A 22,076-nucleotide genomic window follows, 5' to 3' on the forward strand; every position below is an offset into this window, starting at 1 on the left:
TTTTCAAAACATTTTTCTGTCGCTTTCGCCCAGGTCAACACGATGCACGTGATTCTGGTGGGTGGAAAACGCGATGGCGAATTCGACTGATTCGACTTTGATCAGGATCAACTCGACTTTGCTGCTCATGCTCTTCAAGACGGCTTCTTCAGGTCCTTCTGTCCGCCCCTGATCACTCGATAGCTCACTCCATCGCTCACACACGCGCAACGAGAGGATCCAGATTGCAAAGCTCGAGTCGCAATCCATCGATTACACAAGTGTGCCGGATGGCTTCATGACTGTAATGTCTGTGTCTACATATACTTTGCAGTACAGCTTCTGTTTGAAAGAGAGAGAGAGGTGATCAGGCCTCAACGTCCTGCTGACCGCTGTATTCGGGCAAGACCTTGCAAGCCCCCTGCCAGTCCAAGCTACCGTCGCAAAGCTGTCGGATCACTTCGATCACCTGGTCGATAGGACCGATCCTCTGTGCAGTCGAGTCACGCTCTCGCAACGTCATGGTGCCCTTGCTCAAACTGGCAAAGTCAAGCGTGCAAGCAAAGGGTGTTCCCAGTTCGTCGTTTCGTGCGTATCGTCGACCAATCGAAGCGTTCGAGTCGTCGGCCCTACAAGCAAGACCAGCGGATCGCAACTTTCGGCTCACCTGCTTGACCAAGGGAGCCAACTTTTCGTTCGAGCTGATGGGCACGATCAGCGCTTTGATAGGTGCAACGAGTGGTGGCAAGCTAAGCACACCACGGTCCTCGTCCTCTGCACGAGTCCAGAAACTGTGTTCCAACAACGAGTAAAAGATACGGCCAATGCCGAACGATGGCTCGATGACGTTCGGAGTAAACTCGCGGACCGTCTCGCGAATCGTCTTCATCTCGACCGTAACAACGTCGGTGGTCAATTCGAAAGTCTGACCAGTGCAGATGGTGAGAGAAGCAGCACCCTTCTTGAGCTGCGACTCAAGTTCAGCGAGCTTGTTCTGGTCCATCTCGAGAATAGCCTCTTCGACCATCTTGGCATCCTTCTTGAACTTGGGTCCGATGTTCTTCTTGACAATTGTGGCGACCAGCTTGTCATATACCTTGGCTTCCTTGTGTGCCTTTTGCACCACCAGCTCCTTCTTTGTACGTTTGCTGTGAACAGTCAAGTCGTAGGCACTGCGGTCCGCACACCCGACACACTCGATCCAACCGTACGAAGTCTGGATCTCGGCATCCCAACAGTCACTGGCGTAGTGAGCCATCTCGTTGCTCATGTGCTGACGAAACCGCAATCGGCTAGGGTCGATACCGATCTTGACGAGGAAGAGGTAGATACGCCCGATAAAGTATCCCAGCGTCTGATTGTCGATGATGCCGGCAGAAACGGCCTCGCCGATAGTCTTGGCAGTGATCTCGGTCTTGCCCGACTCCTGAACATCCTTGGCGAGGAGGGGAACCTTGATCTCCTTGACCTCGTCGAAACGCTCGTGGTTCTTGTCCTCTGGGTCGACAAAGTGCTCGATCTCGGCCATCGTGAACTCTCGCACACGCAAGAGACCGGCACGAGGGCTGATCTCGTTACGGAACGACTTGCCGATCTGAGCGCTGGCGAAAGGAACACGGCCATTGTTGAACTCAAGAAGACGCTGAAAGTTGACAAAGTGACCTTGAGCTGTCTCGGGTCGAAGGTAACCTTTGACCTGACCAGTGGGACCGATGCAAGACTCAAACATGAGGTTAAACTCAATAGGTTCCGAAACCTCGTTGCCGGACTCGGGCGATCGAATGTCGTACTTGCGAATGAGCTCGCCGAGCTGTTTGCCGTCAAAGTTGTCGATCTGGGCCAAGGTGGAGGTGTATTCTTCGACAAGAGCATCGTCGAGCTTGACGGCGGTCGACTTGACCTTTTTCTTTTTGCTCTTCTTGTCATCTCCGCCGACGGCTTCGGCGGGGACAGCGAGAGTCTCACCAGCCTCCTTGGCACGAGCCTGCTTGTCACCTTGCAAACGAGCCTCGAGCACACCTTCAACAAGGTGGTCGGCGCGGAAAATCTCGCCGTTCTTGGTGTCCTTACACATCCAGTCGGCAAACTTGTCGACGTGGCCTGAAGTCTTGAGAACGTCGGCAAGGGTCATGATGGTGGTGTCGAGCTCGAGCATCTCCTCCTCGATGATGAAATGGTTTCGCCATTGGTTGATGATGTTTGCCTGGAGTGCAGCACCAGTGGGGCCGTAGTCGTAGAGACCACCAACACCACCGTAGATCTCAAAGGCCTGGATGTAGAAGAATCGCTTTGTCATGAGACCTTCGAGCTGACTACGCGAGAAAGGGTGGGCATCGCGCTTAACATCTGGGCGGTTTGAGACGGCCGACGGAGCCGGAGCGTCGGGAGAGACGCCGGGAGCAACGTTGGACATGGTGCGCAAGGCTAAGCTAGTAGCTGTGATGGGTTTCAGGAGGAATTGGGTTCGAGGTAGAGTAGATCGTAGTAGTACTGCCGAGACCTTCCTTGGGAGTGATGGCAGAATTGAGCGAGAGGCAACGAGCATAAACTGCCGCTACGCCTATGACGATGGGGATGAATGCGAGGTTCTGAGAGCAGCAAGTTGGGGGGGGGGGTCGAACCTTTAGGCTGTCTCCAACGTCTATATCGTGTAGGAGGTGAAGTGGATAGTCGGATGGTGGAGACGAGTCTGATAGAACAACCGCTGAGACGACTCTTGTGACCAGTCTCACTGGCCGGCGCAAGCGTTCAAGGTGAGAATTTTGAGACCTCAAGAGGCTCTTGCTGCCGAAGGAAGCGATCCGATATGATGATACGTGCTGACATAAACATAATCGGGATCTGAAGGAGCAGACCCGTACAGAGATCGGGTCCAACACAGTCCCGCTCGTTGTCAAGCTGGATGATGAAGTAGGATACTCGCACATTCGGCATGTACCTCATAGATGTATATATATCAAGCTGAGAACACTAGGTTCTCACCATGTTGATCTAGTCAATCGAGTATATATCTTTCTGCCCTAAAACAGTAGTGACATCGTACTCGGACTCTCCCCGATCGCCAGTTATCGGGACCAAACTTCTTCACACTTTCTTACTTGCTCCTTCTTGCGCCTTGCTTTCCAGGAAGAAATGCAAAATTGGTTTGAGTGTTAGAAGCTGTCTTTTCTTTCGGTGACTCGATGTTACATCTCGTTCTTTATCGCAAGTGTGTTACATGGGACTAATCTCACACGCTCCGGGGAAAAAAATCAAAAATCAAAAATCAAACATCAAAAATCGAGGGTCCAAGCTGGGCTGTGCGCGGCGAAAGAGCAGAGAGCATGGGCCTTTTTTGTGCTTCATCTCATGCACAGCGAATGGGCCATCCACATCACGGCAGAAAATTCGAAATTCGAAATTCGAAATTCGAAATAATTCAGAAAAATTCAGACTAGAAAACAATAGAAATGAAATCCCGAAAATGAGCGAACTGTGCTCTGAATTGGACCCCTGTTTCCCTCATCCTGCTCGCGGCAAAGCAGGATAAAACAGTTAAAGTTTTCGTGTGATTGATGATGATGGTAAGAGAGAGAGAGCGAGAGAGCGAGGAGAGAGAAGGAGTCTATATATATACAAAAGAAGAGCGGCAGAGAGCCGCATTGACTGCAGAACATAACAAAGCATTTGTCTTGAGTAGGTTGTGACACATGTGGTCTGTGCTCAGATGCTCAGGCCTTTTACTCGGCCATAAGCACTACCTTCACTGTCTCTATGCTTTGTGTAGCTTTTATATACTTTAACTCCCCCCCTCAACAGCATATGTACCCCATTCATTATGCTGTTGTTTCAAGGTATATCCTCCATTCTTTAACATCATCACATAGCTCGGGGACTCCATTTTGTATGCCACTGCTGGTATTTGCAGGTGTAGCCCAGACCTCGCTTGCTGTATTGCCTGTCTCCCGATTGGCTTGGTGAGTACATCTGCCAAATTCCTTGTTGTGTCCACATACTTGATTTGCACCCTCCCCTCTTGAACATTGTTATGGATGAAGTGATACTTGGTGTCAATGTGCTTAAGCTTCCAGTGCTGTGCTGGGTCTTTACTAACCTGTATGCATCTGGTGTTGTCTGAGTAGACCATTGGGGTGCCTGTGGCAATGCCAATCGAGCACAGCAGCTGCTTGAGGAAGAGCACCTCATGTGTTGCTTCCATGGCTGCAATGAACTCTGCCTCAATGGCAGACAGTGATATGCATTTTTGTGTTGCTGACTTCCAGGCTACCAGGTTCCCATACACTAATGCCACTGACCCTGATGTACTCCTTCTCTGAATGGTGGCATCACTTGCCCAGTTTGCATCACTATGCACAATCAGTGGCTCTTGCAACATATTTCCCCTATAAACTAATCCAACATCCTTTGTGCCTTCGAGGTAGCATAAGACCTGTTGTGCTGCCTGATAATGCTCTTGGGATGGTTCATGCATGTGTCTAGCGAGGACACTCATGGTGAGGCTAAGGTTGGGCTGGGTGCTGTTGGCAACCCAGAGCAGCTTGCCAATGATCACTGGATACTCCTTCTGTTGTGCTGCACTTGCAACAAGGGTTCCTGTCAGGGGTCTCGCGCCTGAAACCCAGGTTGGTCTGTCGAGATACTCAGTGACTATCAAACTGTGCAACAGCTATTGTCTCGGTATCGGTGACTATCAAGTTGTGCAGTGACAGCAGGTGGTGTTTGTTGTATATACTATCGTAGGTTTTGGCTGACCTCTGTGGACACTCCGTTCAGGGGTAGCTCGGCATGATCAATATCAATGTTATGATGACACCAAGGTCTGGTGTGAGTGTTGATGATGATGAGGTTGATGGTGTTGGTGATGAGATTGGTGATGTCGATGATAATGAGGTTGATGGTGTTGGTGATAAGGTTGGTGGCATCAACACGAGTGTCCAGTGTGTTGACTTGATGCTTGAAGTGATCCCCAGACCACAGTGGACTACTGCCTTCGGTTCTATCTATATCCAGACCGCTAACCTGCTATGGGCGCCTACAGACGTCAGGTAGTGGTGATACAACACACACACTACGATGAGGAGCAACCTTGATAGATTGCTGCTATGCTGACTGTAACTAATGAGTACTTGTGTTTCTAAAGTATTGACTAGTTGTATGGTGAGTAGAGTGGATGAGGATCCACTCGACCTATGATGATGAGAAAGCATGGTTATATACCTCTTCACAGCATCACCAGTGATGCTGCTCCTGCTCTCTCTCCAGAGAGTACCTTCTTCATCGAGTACTGCTCAGGGGCCTCTCCTGCTTGGCACCCCTGTGCCTCTTGAGCTGTGTCGACTCCTTCGACACTGCTCCTCCTCCTCATGACCTGATGTCAACTCCTTCGACACTGCTCCTCCTCCTCATGACCTGGTGTCGACTCCTTCGACACTGCTCCTCCTCCTTTGATCAGTGACAGTTCCTTTGGCTCTTGTCTCTCGAGCCCCTGAGTGGTAACCATCTGCATGCTCCTTGAGCTTGGTCCTCTTTGTGGCTGTGCCTGCTCCTTGAGCTTGGTCCTCCTCGTGGCTGTGCTTGGCCCTCCTTTGCATGTGAGTCCGTAGGAGTCCATGGTCTCCATGGAGACTGCACTACGACCATGCTCTCTACTGGTCTCGACTAGATCTTCGATACCTGTGCTCCTTCCATATGAACCCGTGACCCCCCTGCTTCTTGAGCATCCAGGCCCATGACACCCTCCTCCTCGACCTCCGTGGTCACCACGGGCCAGACTGCCTCCTGTTGGCAATCACTCCATCCTTTGTCCTCATGGAATGTTGCTGAGTTGCTCCATTGAATTGATGCAGGCTGGTCTGGGTTGCAAAACTTCCATGCTTTGTGCTTGTCATTGTATCCAATCATGATGGCTGGCTTTGCTCTAGTCCCATACTTGCCCTGCTGATCCTTCCATTGAACATGGACCCATGCCAGGCACCTGAAAACTCGCAGCTGTTGGGCCAGCTTGTGTGCAGTGGTTCCATAAAAGGCCTCGTGGGGAATGGTTTTGGTGGCTGATGGGGTGAGGTTCATCATGTGTGCTGCTGCTGTGATTGCATATGGCCACAACTCTCTGGGGCAAGCTCAACCAATGAGCATTGAGCGCATCTTTTCTTGGACCGATCTGATCACTCTCTCTGCCCGTCCATTCTGGACACTGATCCCTGGGACACTCTTTTGCCACTTGAAACCCTCTTGAGTTTGCCAGTCTTCAGCTCCTAAGCTGCACCACTCTCCTCCATTGTCACTGTGGAGTGTTTTGAGTTTCCTGTCTGTTGCTCATTCCATCCTGGTGATCCACCTTCTCAGCGCCGGGAGTGCAGCACTCTTAGTGCAGAGTGGTTCCATGTAGATCAGGGAGGAGAAGTCATCCACAGCAACTAGTGCATAGTGGTAGTTGGCATGGCCCTTAAGATCTGTCATCAAGTCTACATGTACTAACTCTAGTGGTGCCTCTGCTCTCTTCCACTCCAATTGGCTCATCCATGCTCGGGTCTGTTTTCCTTGACTGCATGCGTTGCAGTGCTTTGATTCATGCTCCATTCTCTCATCAGTGCCGAGGTAGTGTGCCTGGATTTGCCTTGTCTTATCTCGTCCTGGGTGTCTGAACCTCTCATGCCAGAGGTAGCTATCTTTGTCTTCCTTCGAGTTGTTGTCTCGGTTTCCTGTGTTCTGGTTGTCCTCTGGGATGTCATTGATTGTCTCTTCCAGCTCCAAAGCCAGTGCTTGTCCTTGCATGTTGAAGCGGCCTTGTCTCCTGTTCTTCTTGAATTGCACTTGGGTACCGTCATTCTGCTTTATGGTAGTCCCAAACTCATCAAAGATTATGTCATGGGCCTGGATGCTCAAGAAGCAGGAGGGTCACTGGTTCATATGGAAGGAGCACAGGTATCGAAGACCTAGTTGATACCAGTAGAGAGCATGGTCGTAGTGCAGTCTCCATGGAGACCATGGACTCCTATGGACTCACATGCAAAGGAGAACCAAGCCACATGCAAGGAGGGCCAGGCACAGCCACAAGGAGGACCAAGCTCAAGGAGCAGGCACAGCCATGAAGAGGACCAAGCTCAGATGGTTACTACTCAGGGGCTCGAGAGACAAGAGTCATAGGACACTGGCAAGCAGGTCCTGAGGAAGAGGAGCAGTGTCGAAGGAGTCGACACCAGGTCATGAGGAGGAGGAGCAGTGTCGAAGGAGTCGACACCACTCAAGAGGCACAGGGGTGCCAAGCAGGAGAGGCCCCTGAACAGTACTCGATGAAGAAGGTACTCTCTGGAGAGAGAGCAGGAGCAGCATCGCTGGCGATGCTGTGAAGAGGTATATAACCATGCTTTCTCATCATCAAAGGTCGAGTGGATCCTCATCCACTCTACTCACCATAACTAGTTATCACTTCAGCATAAGTATATATTAGTTTCAGTCAGCATAGCAGCAATCTATCAAGGTTGCTCCTCATTGTAGTGTGTGTGTTGTATCACCACTACCTGATGTCCGAAGGCACCCCTAGCAGGTTAGCAGTCCAGATATAGATAGAACCGAAGGCAGTAGTCCACTGCGGTCCAGGGATCACTTCAAGCATCAAGTCAACACACTGGACACTCATGTTGATGCCACCAACCTTACCACCAACACCATCAACCTCATTATCATCAACACCCACCAACCTTATCACCAATGTCATCAACCTCATCATCATCAACACTCACACCAGACCTTGGTGTCATCATAGCATTGATATTGAACGTGCCAAGCTACCCCTGAATGGAGTGTCCACAGAGGTCAGCCGAAACCTACAATAGTATATACAACGAATGCCACCTGCTGTCACTGCGCAACTTGATAGTCACCGATACCAAGACAATAGCTGTCGCACAGTTTGATAGTCACCGAGTATCTCGACAGACCGACCTGGGTTTCAGGCGCGAGACCCCTGACAGATTACTCATGCACCATTCTCGATCAAGCCTTGTACGGACAATAAATTAGAATTGAGCTTCGGCACATAGAGCACATCCAATAGCTGGATGGTAGCCTCACCAACCTGAAGGGAGGCATCTCCTATGGCTTTTACCTGAAGCTTTTCATCCCCTGCCATACTGCTCTGACTGTCCTTGCTTGTCGAGGTGAGCAGCATTCTCTCATCATTTACCATATGATGAGTTGCACCTGAATCAACAATCCAGGTGTTGTATGCTGATTGCTCCCCCCTGTCGATTGCTAGGAAGGTGCACCCGAGTTCCTAGTGACTCACTTCCTGTGCCACACGAGCAGCAGGTTCGCTCATGTTTGGTGTGGGGTGGTTGTTGGTGTTTGTGCAATTATGAGCAATATGATTGGGTCCCCCACATGCGTAGCATCTTGGAGGAGCTGAGGGATTACATGGATCGCACCTGCCTCTGGGCCCCTGCTCCACCTGACCAGTACCCCTGCTCCACCTGACCAGTACCCCCTTGCTCCATGCTTGTAGCAACCCTGGCTGCTCCTCTGATATGACCTGAAATCTCACCATCCTGCTGTTTCTTGGCAAGTGTGTGGTAGGCTTCATCATACTTACAGTCTGGTTTGGCCGTCTTGAGCACATCAATGGAATTAGTGTAGAACCAATCTTGTGCCGTGCAATGGTAGAGCATGGATTTCTTTAGGTCCTCATCAAGGCGCTTCCCAAAACATGCAGCATCGTTCCAAATGGAGTCAAGTTCCTTGCCTAGCCTGACTACATCGTGATTGTACAGACACATGGTGTGGATGTGGTCCTGCAGGCCCGCTCGCTTCACCATGTCATTCAATGTTAGTGCCTTCCTAAGCTTAGTGTAAAGCATACTTCCAAGTTGGGCCTCCTCATCTGCACCCCTGATGGTGTATGTGTTGATGCAGCTTTCTGGGCTGTGATCACAGCAAGCATGGATAAGACCTACCAGCACCTTGTCCAGGTCCTCATCATATCCCTCACTTCCAGGTGCTATTTTGCCATATAAGATTTCCTTTGCATTATGCACCTGTTGCAGACAGTCGATAAAGGTGGGCTCCCAGGTGTGCCAGTTGTTGTCACTAAGTTTCTTAATGTGTGCAATGGCACTCAAGACATCCTTGGGAATCTTCTCTGCCTCCCCTCTTGGAGCTTGATTGCTAATGCTGACAAGACCCATTGCCCGTACAATTGCCTCCTCTGCTGTCAGCACCGGGTTTGCCAACTGTAGTATCCTGACCACCTGTGTAAGCCAACCCTCCTCCTGACCATTGCCTGCAGTTGCAGCTGCTTGATCATCATCTCTCTCCTCCCTTCCTGTCTGTCCTGCTCATGTCGATGGTGGCATTGTACTTATCATCAGACTATTGATGTTGAATGTCGTGGGTTCAAGCCCCATGTTGGGAGCCAGTTAAAGTTTTCGTGTGATTGATGATGATGGTAAGAGAGAGAGAGCGAGAGAGCGAGGAGAGAGAAGGAGTCTATATATATACAAAAGAAGAGCAGCAGAGAGCTGCATTGACTGCAGAACATAACAAAGCATTTGTCTTGAGTAGGTTGTGACACATGTGGTCCATGCTCAGATGCTCAGGCCTTTTACTCGGCCGTAAGCACTACCTTCACTGTCTCTACGCTTTGTGTAGCTTTTATATACTTTAACTAAAACTGCTGACCAACCTTGATTTTTTTTTTTTTTTTTCTTTTTCTTTTTCTTTTCTTTTTCTGTTTTTTCTTTTTTCTTTTTCTTTTTCTTTTTTGTACCTGGCCCGTGCGTGCTAGATGGCCCGGGCTCACTTTCATCGAAAAAGAAAAAGAAAAAGAAAGTCCAGAATGTGAACTTTCTCAGCAGCAGCAAAGCGGCTTACCAACGCTGTTTTCTACCAAAAAAAAGAAAAAACCGCCTCTTCAATATCGAAAAAATCAAGGCTCGAGCTGAGTCAAAAGGTGCTGTCCTGGTGCTGCTTTCTGGATACAGTTGTTGAGCTCCCGCCACTGTTGGACCTTAGCATTTGGACGAGATCGGCTTTTCTCTTGACCAAGACACCATCATCTCATCACCTCTGATGCTCGTCAATCGAGTCGCTGTCACGGAATCCAGCCTTGGAACGCGTAGCTTTCACTTCCGCCTGTGAACGGAGCTATCTGCACAAAGGAACCGGTCTGCATTGCCGACTGAACCCTCCCCCCTTCGCAATCGACCTCTAGCATTCAATTCTCCTGGCTGCCAGCCATCAGGTACATTCTTGTCCATTCCATATCGACGCATTCAGCATGTTCAGAGTCTGATCGGTTAACGAAGCATCCGCCTGGACGTCGTTGTTTTGTTCTTGATTATCCCGCCTGGACGTCGTTGTTTCGTTCTTGATTATCCCACTGCGGCACCCTCTCTTATTCGAAGCAAGCCTTTGCAAGATTCTCATCTAGAACCGCTTTCTCTTGCACACCTAGCAGCAGCGACCACATCTGCAAGCATCATCATCGATAACTTTCACTTTCGAAGCTACCGCGCCCATATCGGAGATGAGCAGAGCACCGCCACTAATGCCTAGCTCTTCGAGCTCTCACTCCTACTCATCACCCAAGCTGGGTCCCGCTGCCATCTACAGCACCCACTCTCCCACTGGATCGCCTCGACCCCTCTTTGCTCAGCAGCTTCCTGGCACCCTATCGCCATATCGAGATGCTTCAGCTCGCTATGCTCATATTGGCAGCCCGAGGATCAGCTCGTTGAGCCGTGAGGCTACCGCCGCTCTCACAGGCAGCAACTATCCCACATCCTTGTCTCGACCCACCTCACCAACGCCAGGCTCACCTTCGCACTCGCCGAGCAGCGACAGCGGCGAATCTAGCGGCTCTTCTTCTCGAGGTTCTTCTTCTCGAGGCTCGCGTGGCCTTGCCTATCATGATGGTCACGACAATAGTCAGCCTCTTCTAACTCGGAGCGACTCGTCCAGTCGCATAGCTGGTCCTTCGCGTCATGCCGATCCTAACGATCCTGACGATCCTGACGATCCTGACGACCACGGCGGTTCCACGTCAGCTGGCGGTCCAGGCGGCGTCAAGACTGATTCCCCAAGTGGTCTCAAGCGTGTTCACCAGTTGCAACCAATAGATACCAAAAGTGAGTATATGCCTCCCCCCTTCCCCTTGCTGTTCTGGTTGAGCGGCCATGCATCCTTGTTTCTCTCCGACTCTTTCCGACTGCAACCAGCAAGCTTTCGATCATCAGCACAGGCGTCATTCCGACTCAGCTTTCCGTGATGCTCACCGACCAGGCCAAAGACAAGGAAGCTGCCCTGCTCTTTCCTCGCTCGCTTCCATGCTTGCTTACTGTGTGCGAGCTGCGAAGAAAGAGAGGTGGTTGAGAGGTGGTTGAGAGGTGGCGTTGGCCTTCGGGCAACTTTGGCTTGGCTCTAGCTTTTGGCCTGGCTCTCTTCTAGCTTTGTTTGGCCTTGGCTCTGGCCCATTTCTGGCCCATTTCGGGCCCATTTCTGGCATTTTTCTGGCATTTTTCTGGCATTTTTGGTGCGGGTGCGTTTTGGCGGGTGCGGTTGTGTGGGCTCCTAATCCAACTTGGGCTCAGGCTTGGAGCGGGCGCAATTTCCTGGTAATTTCGCCTTGGCCAGCTGGAATCACACAGTAGCGACAAGTGGCGCCGCTTTCCTCTGCTCTCCTGCCTATCCTTTCCCGCTGTTTTCCCTCTGAACAGTGGGCAGATTGACCGCGCTTGGCTTTTTGCTTGGCTTTTTGCTTGGCTTGGCTTGGCTTTCTCTTTCTCTCTCTCTCTCTCTCTCTCAGTTCCTCCACCCACACAACCAACTTGCCTCTCTCCCTCTCTCTCCCTCTCTCTCTCTCTCTCTCTCTCTCTCTCTTGCCCTTTCTCGCACCGACCAACCGGCTCTGTTGTTCTAAACGCCTCTACGCCGACAACAAGGATCATCATGGCCGCTTCACCCGAACTGATCAGCTTCACCAATAGCTTGCTCAATACTGACAATATGCTATCGCCTCTTCACCACTCCTTTGCCGCCGCAGACGCTGCTACACGAAGAACCTCTGCCGGCGAACCATTGAGCGCTAGCTCGCCGCGTATTGCTGAGGCCTACGTCAACAGCCCCAAGCGCGACCCACTTCGCGATGGATACCGAGCTACTCCACCATCCTCTGCATGGAGACACTCCAACTCATACACTGGGCGCGACGCATCTCCATGGTATACCGACCCTCGTTCTTCGCCCTTTGCATCGTCAGCAGCCCGCGACTATGCCACTCTGGAACTCGAGTCCAGTCTAGGCGCTCCATCACATCCTCCTGGCGATCCTTCTCTTCATTACGGCGATACCAGCAATGCTGACAGCGTCGTTGCTCTCCTCCACGCTGCCGCCGCCGCCAACGAGGCTAGCAAGTCCACCGACCGTTCCAACGAGAACCGTTTCCCATCCCCAAGCGCCTTCTATCAGCAGGGCATGCCTACCTACGGCATCCCACCATACTCGGCCGCTTACCGATCCAACTCGTCTGCGCTCGCATTCACCAACTCACCCAATCTCGGCTTTGCCCGCCCTTACCGAGGCCTCGATGCCTCTTTGGACGGCGCATCACCCTATGCTTCGGCTACTGCAACCATCCAGCCTTCGGCCACTGACCAAGACAACAAAGTGCAAGTCAAGTCCGAGCCCGACACACAACAGTCTCTGGCACCGCCACCACCCACCAACAAGGCACCTGGTCGAGGCCGCAAGAAGAGCAACCTCAAGCAAGGGGCCCAAAAGCAAAGAGTAGCCCAAGAGCAAGCCGCCAACCTGCCTACCGCCAACCTGCCTACCGCCAACCTGCCTACCACCAACCTGCCTACCACCAACCGTCCAAGTGCTCTCGACAGCGTTGTCTCGGCCGCGCTAGCAGCTTCCGAAGCTCCGACAAGCTATGCCGATCCAGCCTTTTCGCAGTACGGATACCCCGACTACAATGCCACTGGCATGCCTGCCAACGCCTTCTCGAGCAACCCTCTCGTTTCGCTAGCTGCTCAGGTTGCTGGTGCTATGGCTCCTACTCCTGCAGCCGCGCCTCAAGCAGCCACCTCAGCTGAACCACTTGAAAAAGTCGCACCTGCTCCTTCAACTTCACCGAGAAGCGCTGCTGCTGCTGCTGCTGCTGCTGCCGCCGTCTCTGCAACCTCACCAACTTCGCCAGGTGGCACCAAGGGCAAGACTGAAAGCGATGCAGGTGGACCCAAGTTGCACGAATGCGAGACCTGTGGCAAGTCGTTCAGTCGAAGATCCGACTTGGCACGCCACAGACGCATCCACACCGGTGAACGACCTTACCCATGCGACTATCCCGGCTGTGGCAAGAGCTTCATTCAGCGATCAGCTCTCACAGTTCACTCGCGTGTCCACTCCGGCGAGCGACCCCACAAGTGCGAGTTCGAAGGATGTGACAAAAGCTTCTCGGACAGCAGTTCACTCGCTCGTCACCGCCGTACTCACACTGGCCGACGTCCGTACGTCTGCGACTTGCCCAAGTGCGGCAAGATGTTCACTCGACGCACTACACTCAACCGTCACTCGCGATGCCACCAGCCTGGTTACGTCAAGCCCAAGAGCCGCGGAAAGGGTCGTGGCAAGGGCAAAAAGTCGGCCAACAAGGATGATCCTTGTGCAGCCAACCATGACGATGATGACGACGGCGACGACGACGATGATGATGATGATGATGATGATGATGAAGAAGATGACAGCGAGGAGGAGGATGAGGACGAAGATGAGGACTCTCAAGCCGAGTCTCGATCTGCTTCTTCCGAGCCCGCTCAATCTCTCACTCCTCCCGAAACTTCGGCTCAGGTTGCCAAGGGAGCCAAGCGTGCTGGCCCCAATGGCGGTCGCGGACGCAAGAACTCCTCGGCAAAGAAGGCCAACACTGGCAGCAACAGCAACGCTGCCGGTGTCGTCAACCGCATGAACCGTTCTGCTAGCGACGCTGAGGCTGCCATGACGTTGGCTCAGGCTGCTCTTCAGGCTCAGTTCAACCCTTACTACACTGAGCAGGTGAATGGTGGAGGTGTCTCTGCTGCCGATGCACAGCAAGGTGCAGCCGCCGCAGCGGGCATGTCCTGGCCAGGCTCATCCGGCTTTGGTGCTTACCCTATCTCAGCCCAGGACGGCACAGCTGCTTTGCTTGCTGCTAGCAACCACGCCAGTTTCTCGCCAGGTATGGGCAGCAACGACTCGAACGAGGCTATGGAAGCCGCTGCTGCTGTACTTGGTGGATTCGCCAACTCGCCTAATGCCGCCAGCAACGGTCAGGATAACACACACTCGACCAGCTCGCTTTCCGAAGCACAATTGTTGCTCGATGCTGCAATGAGCCCCGTGCCTGGACATGCTACCATCCCAGGTACCAGTGAAGATGCTGCTGCCAAGGGTGCTATTGCCAAGGGTGCTGCTGCCAAAGGTGCTGCTGCCAAGGGTGTTATTGCCGCTGCATCAGGGGCCGCTACTCGTGGTCGAGGTAGAGGTCGTCCTCGTGGCTCGGGTACTCGAGGTGGTCGCAAAGCTGGTGGTGATCGTCGCACCAGCAACCTTGCTAACGAGACCAATGCCGATGCTGCTTCTTAGGAGCAGAGTTGCTTCTACCGAGGCCTCGTGCTAATCGCCACCTGAACTCGATTTGGCCTCTTATGATTCGATCATGCCGGAGCGCAAATATCTCTTTCTCCCCACTCGAGTAGTCGTTCACTTTAACTCCACACTCGCTCGCTCCTCTGCTTCTCTAGTTTGTCTCGAAACTTTGCTCGAGATGATGTACTTGTATCCCCATTTTACCCATCCTCTCCTTCCACTTGCATGGTTGGCTGTTGTTTCTTTCTGTTTGTCAGGCCTCATACTTCTGACGGTGCTGACTTGTAACTCATACATCCCATTGCCACCCTCCTATGCGTGCACAGTGTCTCAAGTGAGACCGAGGATCTGGTCTCGAAGCCAATCAAAAGCCATAGCGATCTTCCCGATATTACCACCGGAAAATTATCGGGCTTTCGCCAGTGAGATCTCCAACCCGATTTGAGTTTGCAACGCGAACGCGAGCTCTAGCAAAGACGACGCTTGCTCGCTTTTCGCATTTGCTTTCTCTCTTCCACCATCCCTCTTCCACCATCCCTCTTTCACCATCCCTCTTCCACCATCCCTCTTCCACCATCCCTCTTTCGCCTCATATCTTGACTCGATGTCAACTGCAACCCAATACGAGACCCTCCTCACCGAGGAAATAGCATACCAAAAAGCCTCGAATCCAATCTCAGACCTACCATCATGCACAAACTTGTTCGATAAATGGGCTCAATGTTTTGCCCTCGGACCCCAACTCCAAGCGGTTTATAGGTATGGTGGCCTTCAAGATTGCAAAGGCAAGTTGGATGATTTCAAGTATTGTTTGACTCAGAAGGGGATGGGTAGAGAGGAGAAATATGAAAGTTGGATCAGGAGGAGGGCGGAGAAGGTGATGGATATGAGACTGGGCAAGGGCAGTAGTGAATTGGTTTGGGAGCTGAGGAGGTAAGTTCTTCACTCAACCTTTGCGATTTGGTGCATTGAGGTGCTGACTCGCTTTGCTTCGCTGTCGCTTGATGCGCTCGCTAGGGACCCAAATGAACCTGTCCAAACAAAATCTCAAGTCGCAAGTACAATCATCTAATCTCCTCACAACACCGTCCAATTCGCTCTTGTCATCCTCGCCTTTCCTCAAGAAAAGTGTGCAGCTTTTGGGCACCTCCCGAGACGGTGCGCCCGACTGCACACCTTCAGCAAAAGTGAGCAACAAAACTTACATCCCTTCGACAGTTTCAGCAACATCAGAATCTCTCGCTCCCAACAGGGGCTAGGGTGGAGGAATGTAATTGACATGCTGTCCTACTACGTTGGGAATCATGAAACCCCCTTTTGCGCATTTGCATACGTCTTCGATTTGATTGATTGTTTTTTTTTGATTTTTTTTAAAAAGCTCACCGTCTCTTCTCCCTTTTCTTCTTCCGTGGGAACAGGTTTGAGTCGAGACGGCCATCCAAACTTACTCTCATCATCTCCATTGCCGATGACAGAAGCCAGAAATTGGGCTGTTTTACAGTCCAATAGCACAAGAACGAAAGAAAGGAGAAAGAGGAAGAGGGAGGGGGGGAGGGGGAGCGAACATCTGCAGCATTCAACCTATATTCGATCTAGCGCCCGCCTTCTACCACCGCAACCGTATTCAGATTCCTTGACTTGTTACAAAGCCCCCTTCCGTCTTGTGGCGGTAGCGCGGGCTGGTTTCTTGTCGGTTTCAGAAAGCGGGATAGGGGGAGAAAAGGTAGCCTATTAAAGGGCTTTAAAGTGGTGATGGACGATCCTAACCCTAAGTTGTTTCATGTAGAACAGACTACCTTTTCCGCCTCGAGCCCGATTTCGGGGTTGGAGGCGGGAGGGTGGTAGCCCATCCGCATAAGCTGCTCTTTTTGGAGCGTAGCTTATGGGTTTGTGCGGACTCTACACAATCGCATACCCTTTCTGAAGGGGCAATGCGATGGACATTTGATTGATGCTATATGGTTGTAGCTACAGAACGGGGAGCTTTGTTATGGATGTTTCTTTGCCCACCAGAAAACGGGGAAAACAGAAAGCCGAATGCCCAGATAGCCACCCACCTCCTCCCTCCTCCCTCCTCACCCCTTCTCCTGTCCTCCTCTGTTCGCGTGCGGTTCTTGAGGCGCCACCACAACCCAATCCTTACCCTTGGTCTTCTCCCCACCTCTTCTCAGCAACAAGCCAACGCTAGAGGGATGGAGCAAACACAGCTCTGCGGAGTCCAAATCCCCTTGCCTAACTTTCAGAAGGGAGGCAGGGGATTGAAGTGTATAGAGCTTTGTGCTCGATTCTTCCATCCCTCATTAGCGTTGATGAAAGCTGCAGCGAGGATGATACGGGGGGGGGGGAGGGGATGAATAGGGGGATGGGAGGACGGTGGAATATGAGAGATATGAGAGTAGATAATTTTTCTTGCTTTTAGGATACGAGGTGCGGATACTCGCTGAAAGGTCGATCGAGGGATTGTTTGGAGAACTTGACCTTGGCGTACCGTTTTAGCAGGAATGAGTTGCGCACTTCGGACTTTGTTTTGCAATGCATGTATTCCTTCTCAGACCTGTTGTTCGATTCTGGATTGTGAAGATGCTACAAATACAACATGGTACTGTAGGGTACTGTAGGGTACTGTAGGGTACTGTAGGGTACTGTAGGGTACAGCAAGAAAGAGCTTAATGGTGCTCATCATCGCCAGGAATAGCATCGAGCGAGTCCAACTGGTGCAAAGCCTCGGTAATAATCTCGACTGCCTTTTGCAGATCCTCTTCACTGATGACAAGAGGGGGAGCTAGTCTGATGATGTTAACATGAGTTGGTTTTGCCAGTAGACCTTTGTGCTTCAGTAGCAAGCACAATTGCCAAGCGCCTCTGCCCTTCGTAGACTTGTGTTGATCAATGACAATAGCGTTTAGCAAACCTCGACCTCGAACACTGGCCAAGAGAGGGTGTTGGATTTGCGAGAGTTGCTGACGGAACTTGGCTCCTAGTTCTTGGGCTCGTTCGGACAAGTTTTCGTTGACCAGAACGTCGATTGCTGCACTAGCAACTGCACAGCCTAGTGGGTTGCCTCCGTAAGTGGAACCATGTTCTCCTGGCTTAATGCATAGCATCACCTCCTTGTCTGCAAGGACGGCCGATACGGGGTATACTCCTCCCGACAGAGCTTTGCCAAGCGTGACAATGTCAGGTCGAACATGATCGTGTTGATGGCACAACATCTTTCCTGTCCTTGCCAAACCCGTTTGGATCTCATCGCAAATGAACAAGACATTGTGTTTCTTGCACAACTCTTCCACTCGCTTCAAGTATCCATTATGGGGAACAACAATTCCAGCTTCACCCTGAATCGGTTCCACAAGGAAGGCGGCTACCTCTTCACCATACTTGTCCAGCACCTTTTCGAGGTCATCGGCGTTGTTATAACGAATCTGAAGATCCTCTACTCCAGGTCCTACTCGGTCAAGGAAAGGACCGAATCCATCCCTCGATTCAGGATCGGTAGACATGGAAATCACACCCAACGTCCTTCCATGGAAGTTTCCCTCAACAGACAGAAGCCGCGCTTTGCCTTGCGGGATTCCTTTCTTCATGTAACCCCATTTGCGGGCGAGTTTGAGCGCGGTTTCGACAGCTTCCGCACCCGTGTTCATGGGGAGAACCATTTCGTAGCCGAACGTCTTGGTGACCTTTTCAGCAAAAGGTGCAAATGCAGAGTTGTAGAATGCTCGAGAGCTCAACGTTAGCTTCTGAGCTTGAGCCACGAGTGCGCCGACAATGGCAGGGTGACAGTGTCCTTGGTTCACGGCCGAGTAAGCCGAGAGGAAATCGAGGTATTGCTTTCCCTCAGGGTCCCAAACGTGCGCACCGGAGGCTCGGTCGAAGACGACGGGAAGCGGATGGTAGTTGTGTGCTCCATACTCGGCTTCCTTTTGGATAACCTCCGAGGTGCTAAGGGTGGTGGTGGAGGTGGAGGCGGTGGAGATCGTAGCGTTGACGGCGGTCTTGATGGTGGTGGGGATGGAGGGGATCGCTGCTGCGATTGGGGCGGTGGCTGTTGGTGCCATGCTTAAGAGATGGCTGATGCTATGTGATGCGGGATGAGGACAAAGAAAAGGTGCGATGAGGGGTGAGCTTATATCTCTTGGTTGCTGAGCAGAACAAGGAAAGAACAGCGCCACCTCGATCTGAGTGGATAAAGCGCTCATCTCTCACACAGATATCCTTTCTCCACAATCACGCCGAGGCGGGTGAGCGGATATCATACCGGCAACTTCATCAAGCGCACTTCCCAACTCAACCGCGCAACCATTGCGCCAGACCCTCTAGCGGAAGCTCTGGCGCAAGGTTCAAAGACGTCTCCGGCTACTTGTTCGGAATCCATTCTCACGCAACATAGCCAGAATCTAACATCGCATCCACCGCTCCCCGATTTCAGATCCTTACGTGGCAACGATCGATCTACGATCTGCTCCGTCTGGATTTTTGGCGAAATTTCGACTTTTTTGCCTCGACATTCTTTTCACTTTCTTCTCAGCGAGCTCAACATCTTCTCAACCACATCAGCTAGCTATCCAGTAACCACCTCTCTACCTGAGGCATCCATATCGCCAGCATGCCAGCTCAGCAACACAAGCCGAGCACGGCGACAAAGCGCAAAGCCAACGCTACACCCGTTTCCACACCACCACAAAAGAAAAAGCCCACCCCTTCCACCACACGCAACAACGACGACGACTTTATCATGACTCTCGACTCTGATGATGAGGTGGAAGATCTTGATGCTCTCGTCAACCCCGCCTCTGCCGACGTTGAAGCATCCGAATCCGAACCCAGACCCGAGCCAGAACAAACCGCCGAGGACAATTCCAAACTCACCAAAAACCAGCGCAAACGAAAGGAAAAAGCCCATCTAGCAGGAAAGGACAAGATCGTCGAATCCGTCTCTTTGCACAAAAACAAGAATGCAGCTGGAGCGGATGGAAAGGATGGTATGGCGCTGGATAAGAATTTTGAGTTTGATATCTTTGGTGATGGGTCAGGTGCAGAGTATGCCCGTGGCATGGCCGAGGGAGAGAAGGCGGGCTGGGATATGAGTGTAAAGGGTACAAGAATGCATAACAAGTTGAATGTCGACGATATCATTGAGAAGAGGAGGAAGACGAGGCCGGAGTTGGTGTTGCCTTTGGATGATCAAGACGATGAGGAGGAGCATCACAGTGAGGCAGAGTCGGATGGCTTGGATGATGATATCAAATTTGCCGAGTATGGCGATAGTGAAGACGAAGAAGAGGAGGATGGGTTTGGTGGTGGCGATGCTAAGATTACTGCTGGTGATGATGAGGATGAGCAAGAGGCAGCTGGCGTCGATGCTCAAGAGGATCCACTCAGCAGTGAGAATGGCCAATCTGAATCCGAAGGTGAGGACCAAGAGCAAGCCAACGCGGAGGATGTCCAAGAATCAAACTCCAGCCAAGATGATTCCGACGAAGAAACAGAGCAAGAGAAAGCAAAGAAAGCCGCTTTCTTCGCCGAAGAACCGACGACAACCATCTCCAAGTCCAAATCCTCGGCCACCACCGACGCCGATTCCTCATTCACATCCTTCCAGCTCTCTCGACCGCTCCTTCGCGCCCTCACAACGCTCTCATTCCACAAACCCACGCCTATCCAATCTCGTACCATCCCCATCGCTCTCGCCGGCAAAGACATTGTCGCAGGCGCAGTGACAGGTTCAGGTAAAACGGCCGCCTTCATGATCCCTACCATCGAACGGCTCACTTGGCGTGCCAAATCGCGTACCCCACTCCAAGCTAAATCCCGAGTCCTTATCCTTGCTCCCACCCGAGAGCTCGCCATCCAATGCTACTCTGTCGGCAAAAACATTGCCAAGTTCACCGACATTCGATTCTGTCTCTGCGTCGGTGGTCTTTCCGTAAAATCGCAGGAGGCCGAGTTGAAGTTGAGACCCGAAGTGGTGATTGCCACTCCAGGAAGGTTGATTGATCATGTTAGAAACTCGGCTAGCTTCACACTGGATGATATCGAGATTCTGGTAATGGACGAGGCGGATAGGATGTTGCAAGATGGATTTGCCGATGAATTGAACGAGATTGTGAAATCTTGTCCAAAGGGCGCCAGACAGACGATGCTCTTCTCTGCTACAATGACAGATGATGTTGAGCAGTTGGTAAGGTTGTCCTTGAAGAGACCCGTGAGGTTGTTTGTCGATCCGAAGAGGACTACAGCCAAGAAGCTCGTTCAGGAGTTTGTTAGGGTTAGAGGTACTGCTTCTGCTGGTGTTGCTGGTACCGTTGCAGACGAAGCTCCCTCAACCTCAAACGCTGAAACCTCAAGCGCTGAAACCTCAAGCGGTGGGGGAAGGAAGAGTGAAGACGCCCAACGACCAGCTCTACTCCTCGCACTTTGCACGCGCACCTTCACTAGTCAAGTGATCATTTTCGTCCGATCCAAGAAACTCGCTCATCAGCTCAAGATCGTTTTCGGTCTCCTCGGTCTCTCTGCTGGCGAACTTCACGGTGATTTGTCGCAAGAACAGCGCATCGATGCTCTAACAGCTTTCCGTGATGGTAAAGTGGATTTCCTCATTGCCACCGACCTTGCTTCGCGTGGTCTGGACATCAAAGGAGTCCAAACGGTGATCAACTATGATATGCCAGGACAATTCGAAGCCTACCTCCACCGAGTAGGTCGTACTGCTCGTGCAGGACGCAATGGTCGAGCAGTAACGCTTGTTGGAGAAGCCGATCGACGAATGCTCAAACTAGCTATCAAGAAGAGTACTGCCGAACAGATCAAGCATCGTATCATCCCCGCTCCCGTTGCTTGTAAAATGCTGGCTACCCTCGAAGAGCTCAAGCCTCAAGTGGATGCAGTGTTGCACGAGGAGAAAGAAGAACGAGCACTCCGCATAGCAGAAATGCAATTGAAGAAGGGAGAAAACATGATTCGACACGCAGATGAAATCTTTTCTCGTCCCAAGAGGACTTGGTTCCAGACTAGTGCGGATAAGACTCAGGCTGCTGAGGTTAGTAAAGCTAGCTACGAAGCAACTATGACTTCGGACAAGAATAGAAACAAGGAGCGCAGCGATCAATACGCCGGGCTCAGCAGGAAGAAGAGAAGAAGCAAAATGATGAAACAAGAGATCGAGAACGAGAGAAAGCAAGCCAAGCTTAGTGCTGGTGCAAAGACGGCTGTAGGCGCAAATTTGAATGCCGCTGTAAGGGCCGCCAAGAAGATGCAAAGGCCGACCAAGTTGGGTATGGCTCCCGTGAAGGTGGCGAATAAGAGTAAGGCAAACAAAGGAAGAACTGGTGGAGGGGGAACAGTAGGCGGTGCTGCGGGTGGAAACAAGATAAGAAGTTCGTTTAGTAAAGATGGCGCTTATAAGAAGCGTTGATGCTCTCGTAGACTTGTTCTCAAGGCACTGCGTCGTTTGTTTGTCTTTGGTCCTAACATTC

General features: G+C 51.6%; 8 protein-coding genes across 8 annotated transcripts; 4 read left to right on the top strand and 4 right to left on the bottom strand.

Annotated features, from left to right (window-relative positions):
- Positions 1 to 346: 346 nt before the first annotated feature.
- UHO2_04103 (putative glycine--tRNA ligase GRS1) lies at positions 347 to 2,392 on the bottom strand (the record flags this gene model as incomplete). Its single annotated transcript, XM_041560060.1, has 1 exon — positions 347 to 2,392. One exon carries the CDS (start codon positions 2,390 to 2,392, stop codon positions 347 to 349), a length of 2,046 nt encoding a protein of 681 aa, XP_041415994.1.
- Positions 2,393 to 5,637: 3,245 nt separating this feature from the next.
- UHO2_04104 (uncharacterized protein) lies at positions 5,638 to 6,753 on the bottom strand (the record flags this gene model as incomplete). The annotated part of the gene is made up of 3 exons (XM_041560061.1): positions 5,638 to 6,029; positions 6,105 to 6,262; positions 6,317 to 6,753. 3 exons carry the CDS (start codon positions 6,751 to 6,753, stop codon positions 5,638 to 5,640), a joined length of 987 nt encoding a protein of 328 aa, XP_041415995.1.
- Positions 6,754 to 7,957: 1,204 nt separating this feature from the next.
- UHO2_04105 (uncharacterized protein) lies at positions 7,958 to 9,380 on the bottom strand (the record flags this gene model as incomplete). The annotated part of the gene is given in 4 exon segments (XM_041560062.1): positions 7,958 to 8,254; positions 8,267 to 8,269; positions 8,406 to 9,307; positions 9,335 to 9,380. 4 exon segments carry the CDS (start codon positions 9,378 to 9,380, stop codon positions 7,958 to 7,960), a joined length of 1,248 nt encoding a protein of 415 aa, XP_041415996.1.
- Positions 9,381 to 10,522: 1,142 nt separating this feature from the next.
- UHO2_04106 (uncharacterized protein) lies at positions 10,523 to 11,242 on the top strand (the record flags this gene model as incomplete). Its single annotated transcript, XM_041560063.1, has 1 exon — positions 10,523 to 11,242. The coding sequence occupies one exon, from the start codon at positions 10,523 to 10,525 to the stop codon at positions 11,240 to 11,242; it is 720 nt and encodes a 239-aa protein (XP_041415997.1).
- Positions 11,243 to 11,922: 680 nt separating this feature from the next.
- UHO2_04107 (uncharacterized protein) lies at positions 11,923 to 14,598 on the top strand (the record flags this gene model as incomplete). The annotated part of the gene is made up of 1 exon (XM_041560064.1): positions 11,923 to 14,598. One exon carries the CDS (start codon positions 11,923 to 11,925, stop codon positions 14,596 to 14,598), a length of 2,676 nt encoding a protein of 891 aa, XP_041415998.1.
- A 607-nt stretch (positions 14,599 to 15,205) lies between these two features.
- Positions 15,206 to 15,673, top strand: UHO2_04108 (uncharacterized protein; the record flags this gene model as incomplete). The annotated part of the gene is made up of 2 exons (XM_041560065.1): positions 15,206 to 15,534; positions 15,619 to 15,673. The coding sequence occupies 2 exons, from the start codon at positions 15,206 to 15,208 to the stop codon at positions 15,671 to 15,673; spliced, it is 384 nt and encodes a 127-aa protein (XP_041415999.1).
- Positions 15,674 to 17,267: 1,594 nt separating this feature from the next.
- UHO2_04109 (putative CAR2 - ornithine aminotransferase) lies at positions 17,268 to 18,659 on the bottom strand (the record flags this gene model as incomplete). Its single annotated transcript, XM_041560066.1, has 1 exon — positions 17,268 to 18,659. One exon carries the CDS (start codon positions 18,657 to 18,659, stop codon positions 17,268 to 17,270), a length of 1,392 nt encoding a protein of 463 aa, XP_041416000.1.
- A 548-nt stretch (positions 18,660 to 19,207) lies between these two features.
- On the top strand, positions 19,208 to 22,015 carry UHO2_04110 (uncharacterized protein; the record flags this gene model as incomplete). Its single annotated transcript, XM_041560067.1, has 1 exon — positions 19,208 to 22,015. The coding sequence occupies one exon, from the start codon at positions 19,208 to 19,210 to the stop codon at positions 22,013 to 22,015; it is 2,808 nt and encodes a 935-aa protein (XP_041416001.1).
- Positions 22,016 to 22,076: the final 61 nt, after the last annotated feature.

Source organism: Ustilago hordei, assembly GCF_900519145.1.
Source record: "Ustilago hordei strain Uho2 genome assembly, contig: UHO2_contig_07, whole genome shotgun sequence".
Classification (NCBI taxonomy): Eukaryota; Fungi; Basidiomycota; class Ustilaginomycetes; order Ustilaginales; family Ustilaginaceae; genus Ustilago; species Ustilago hordei.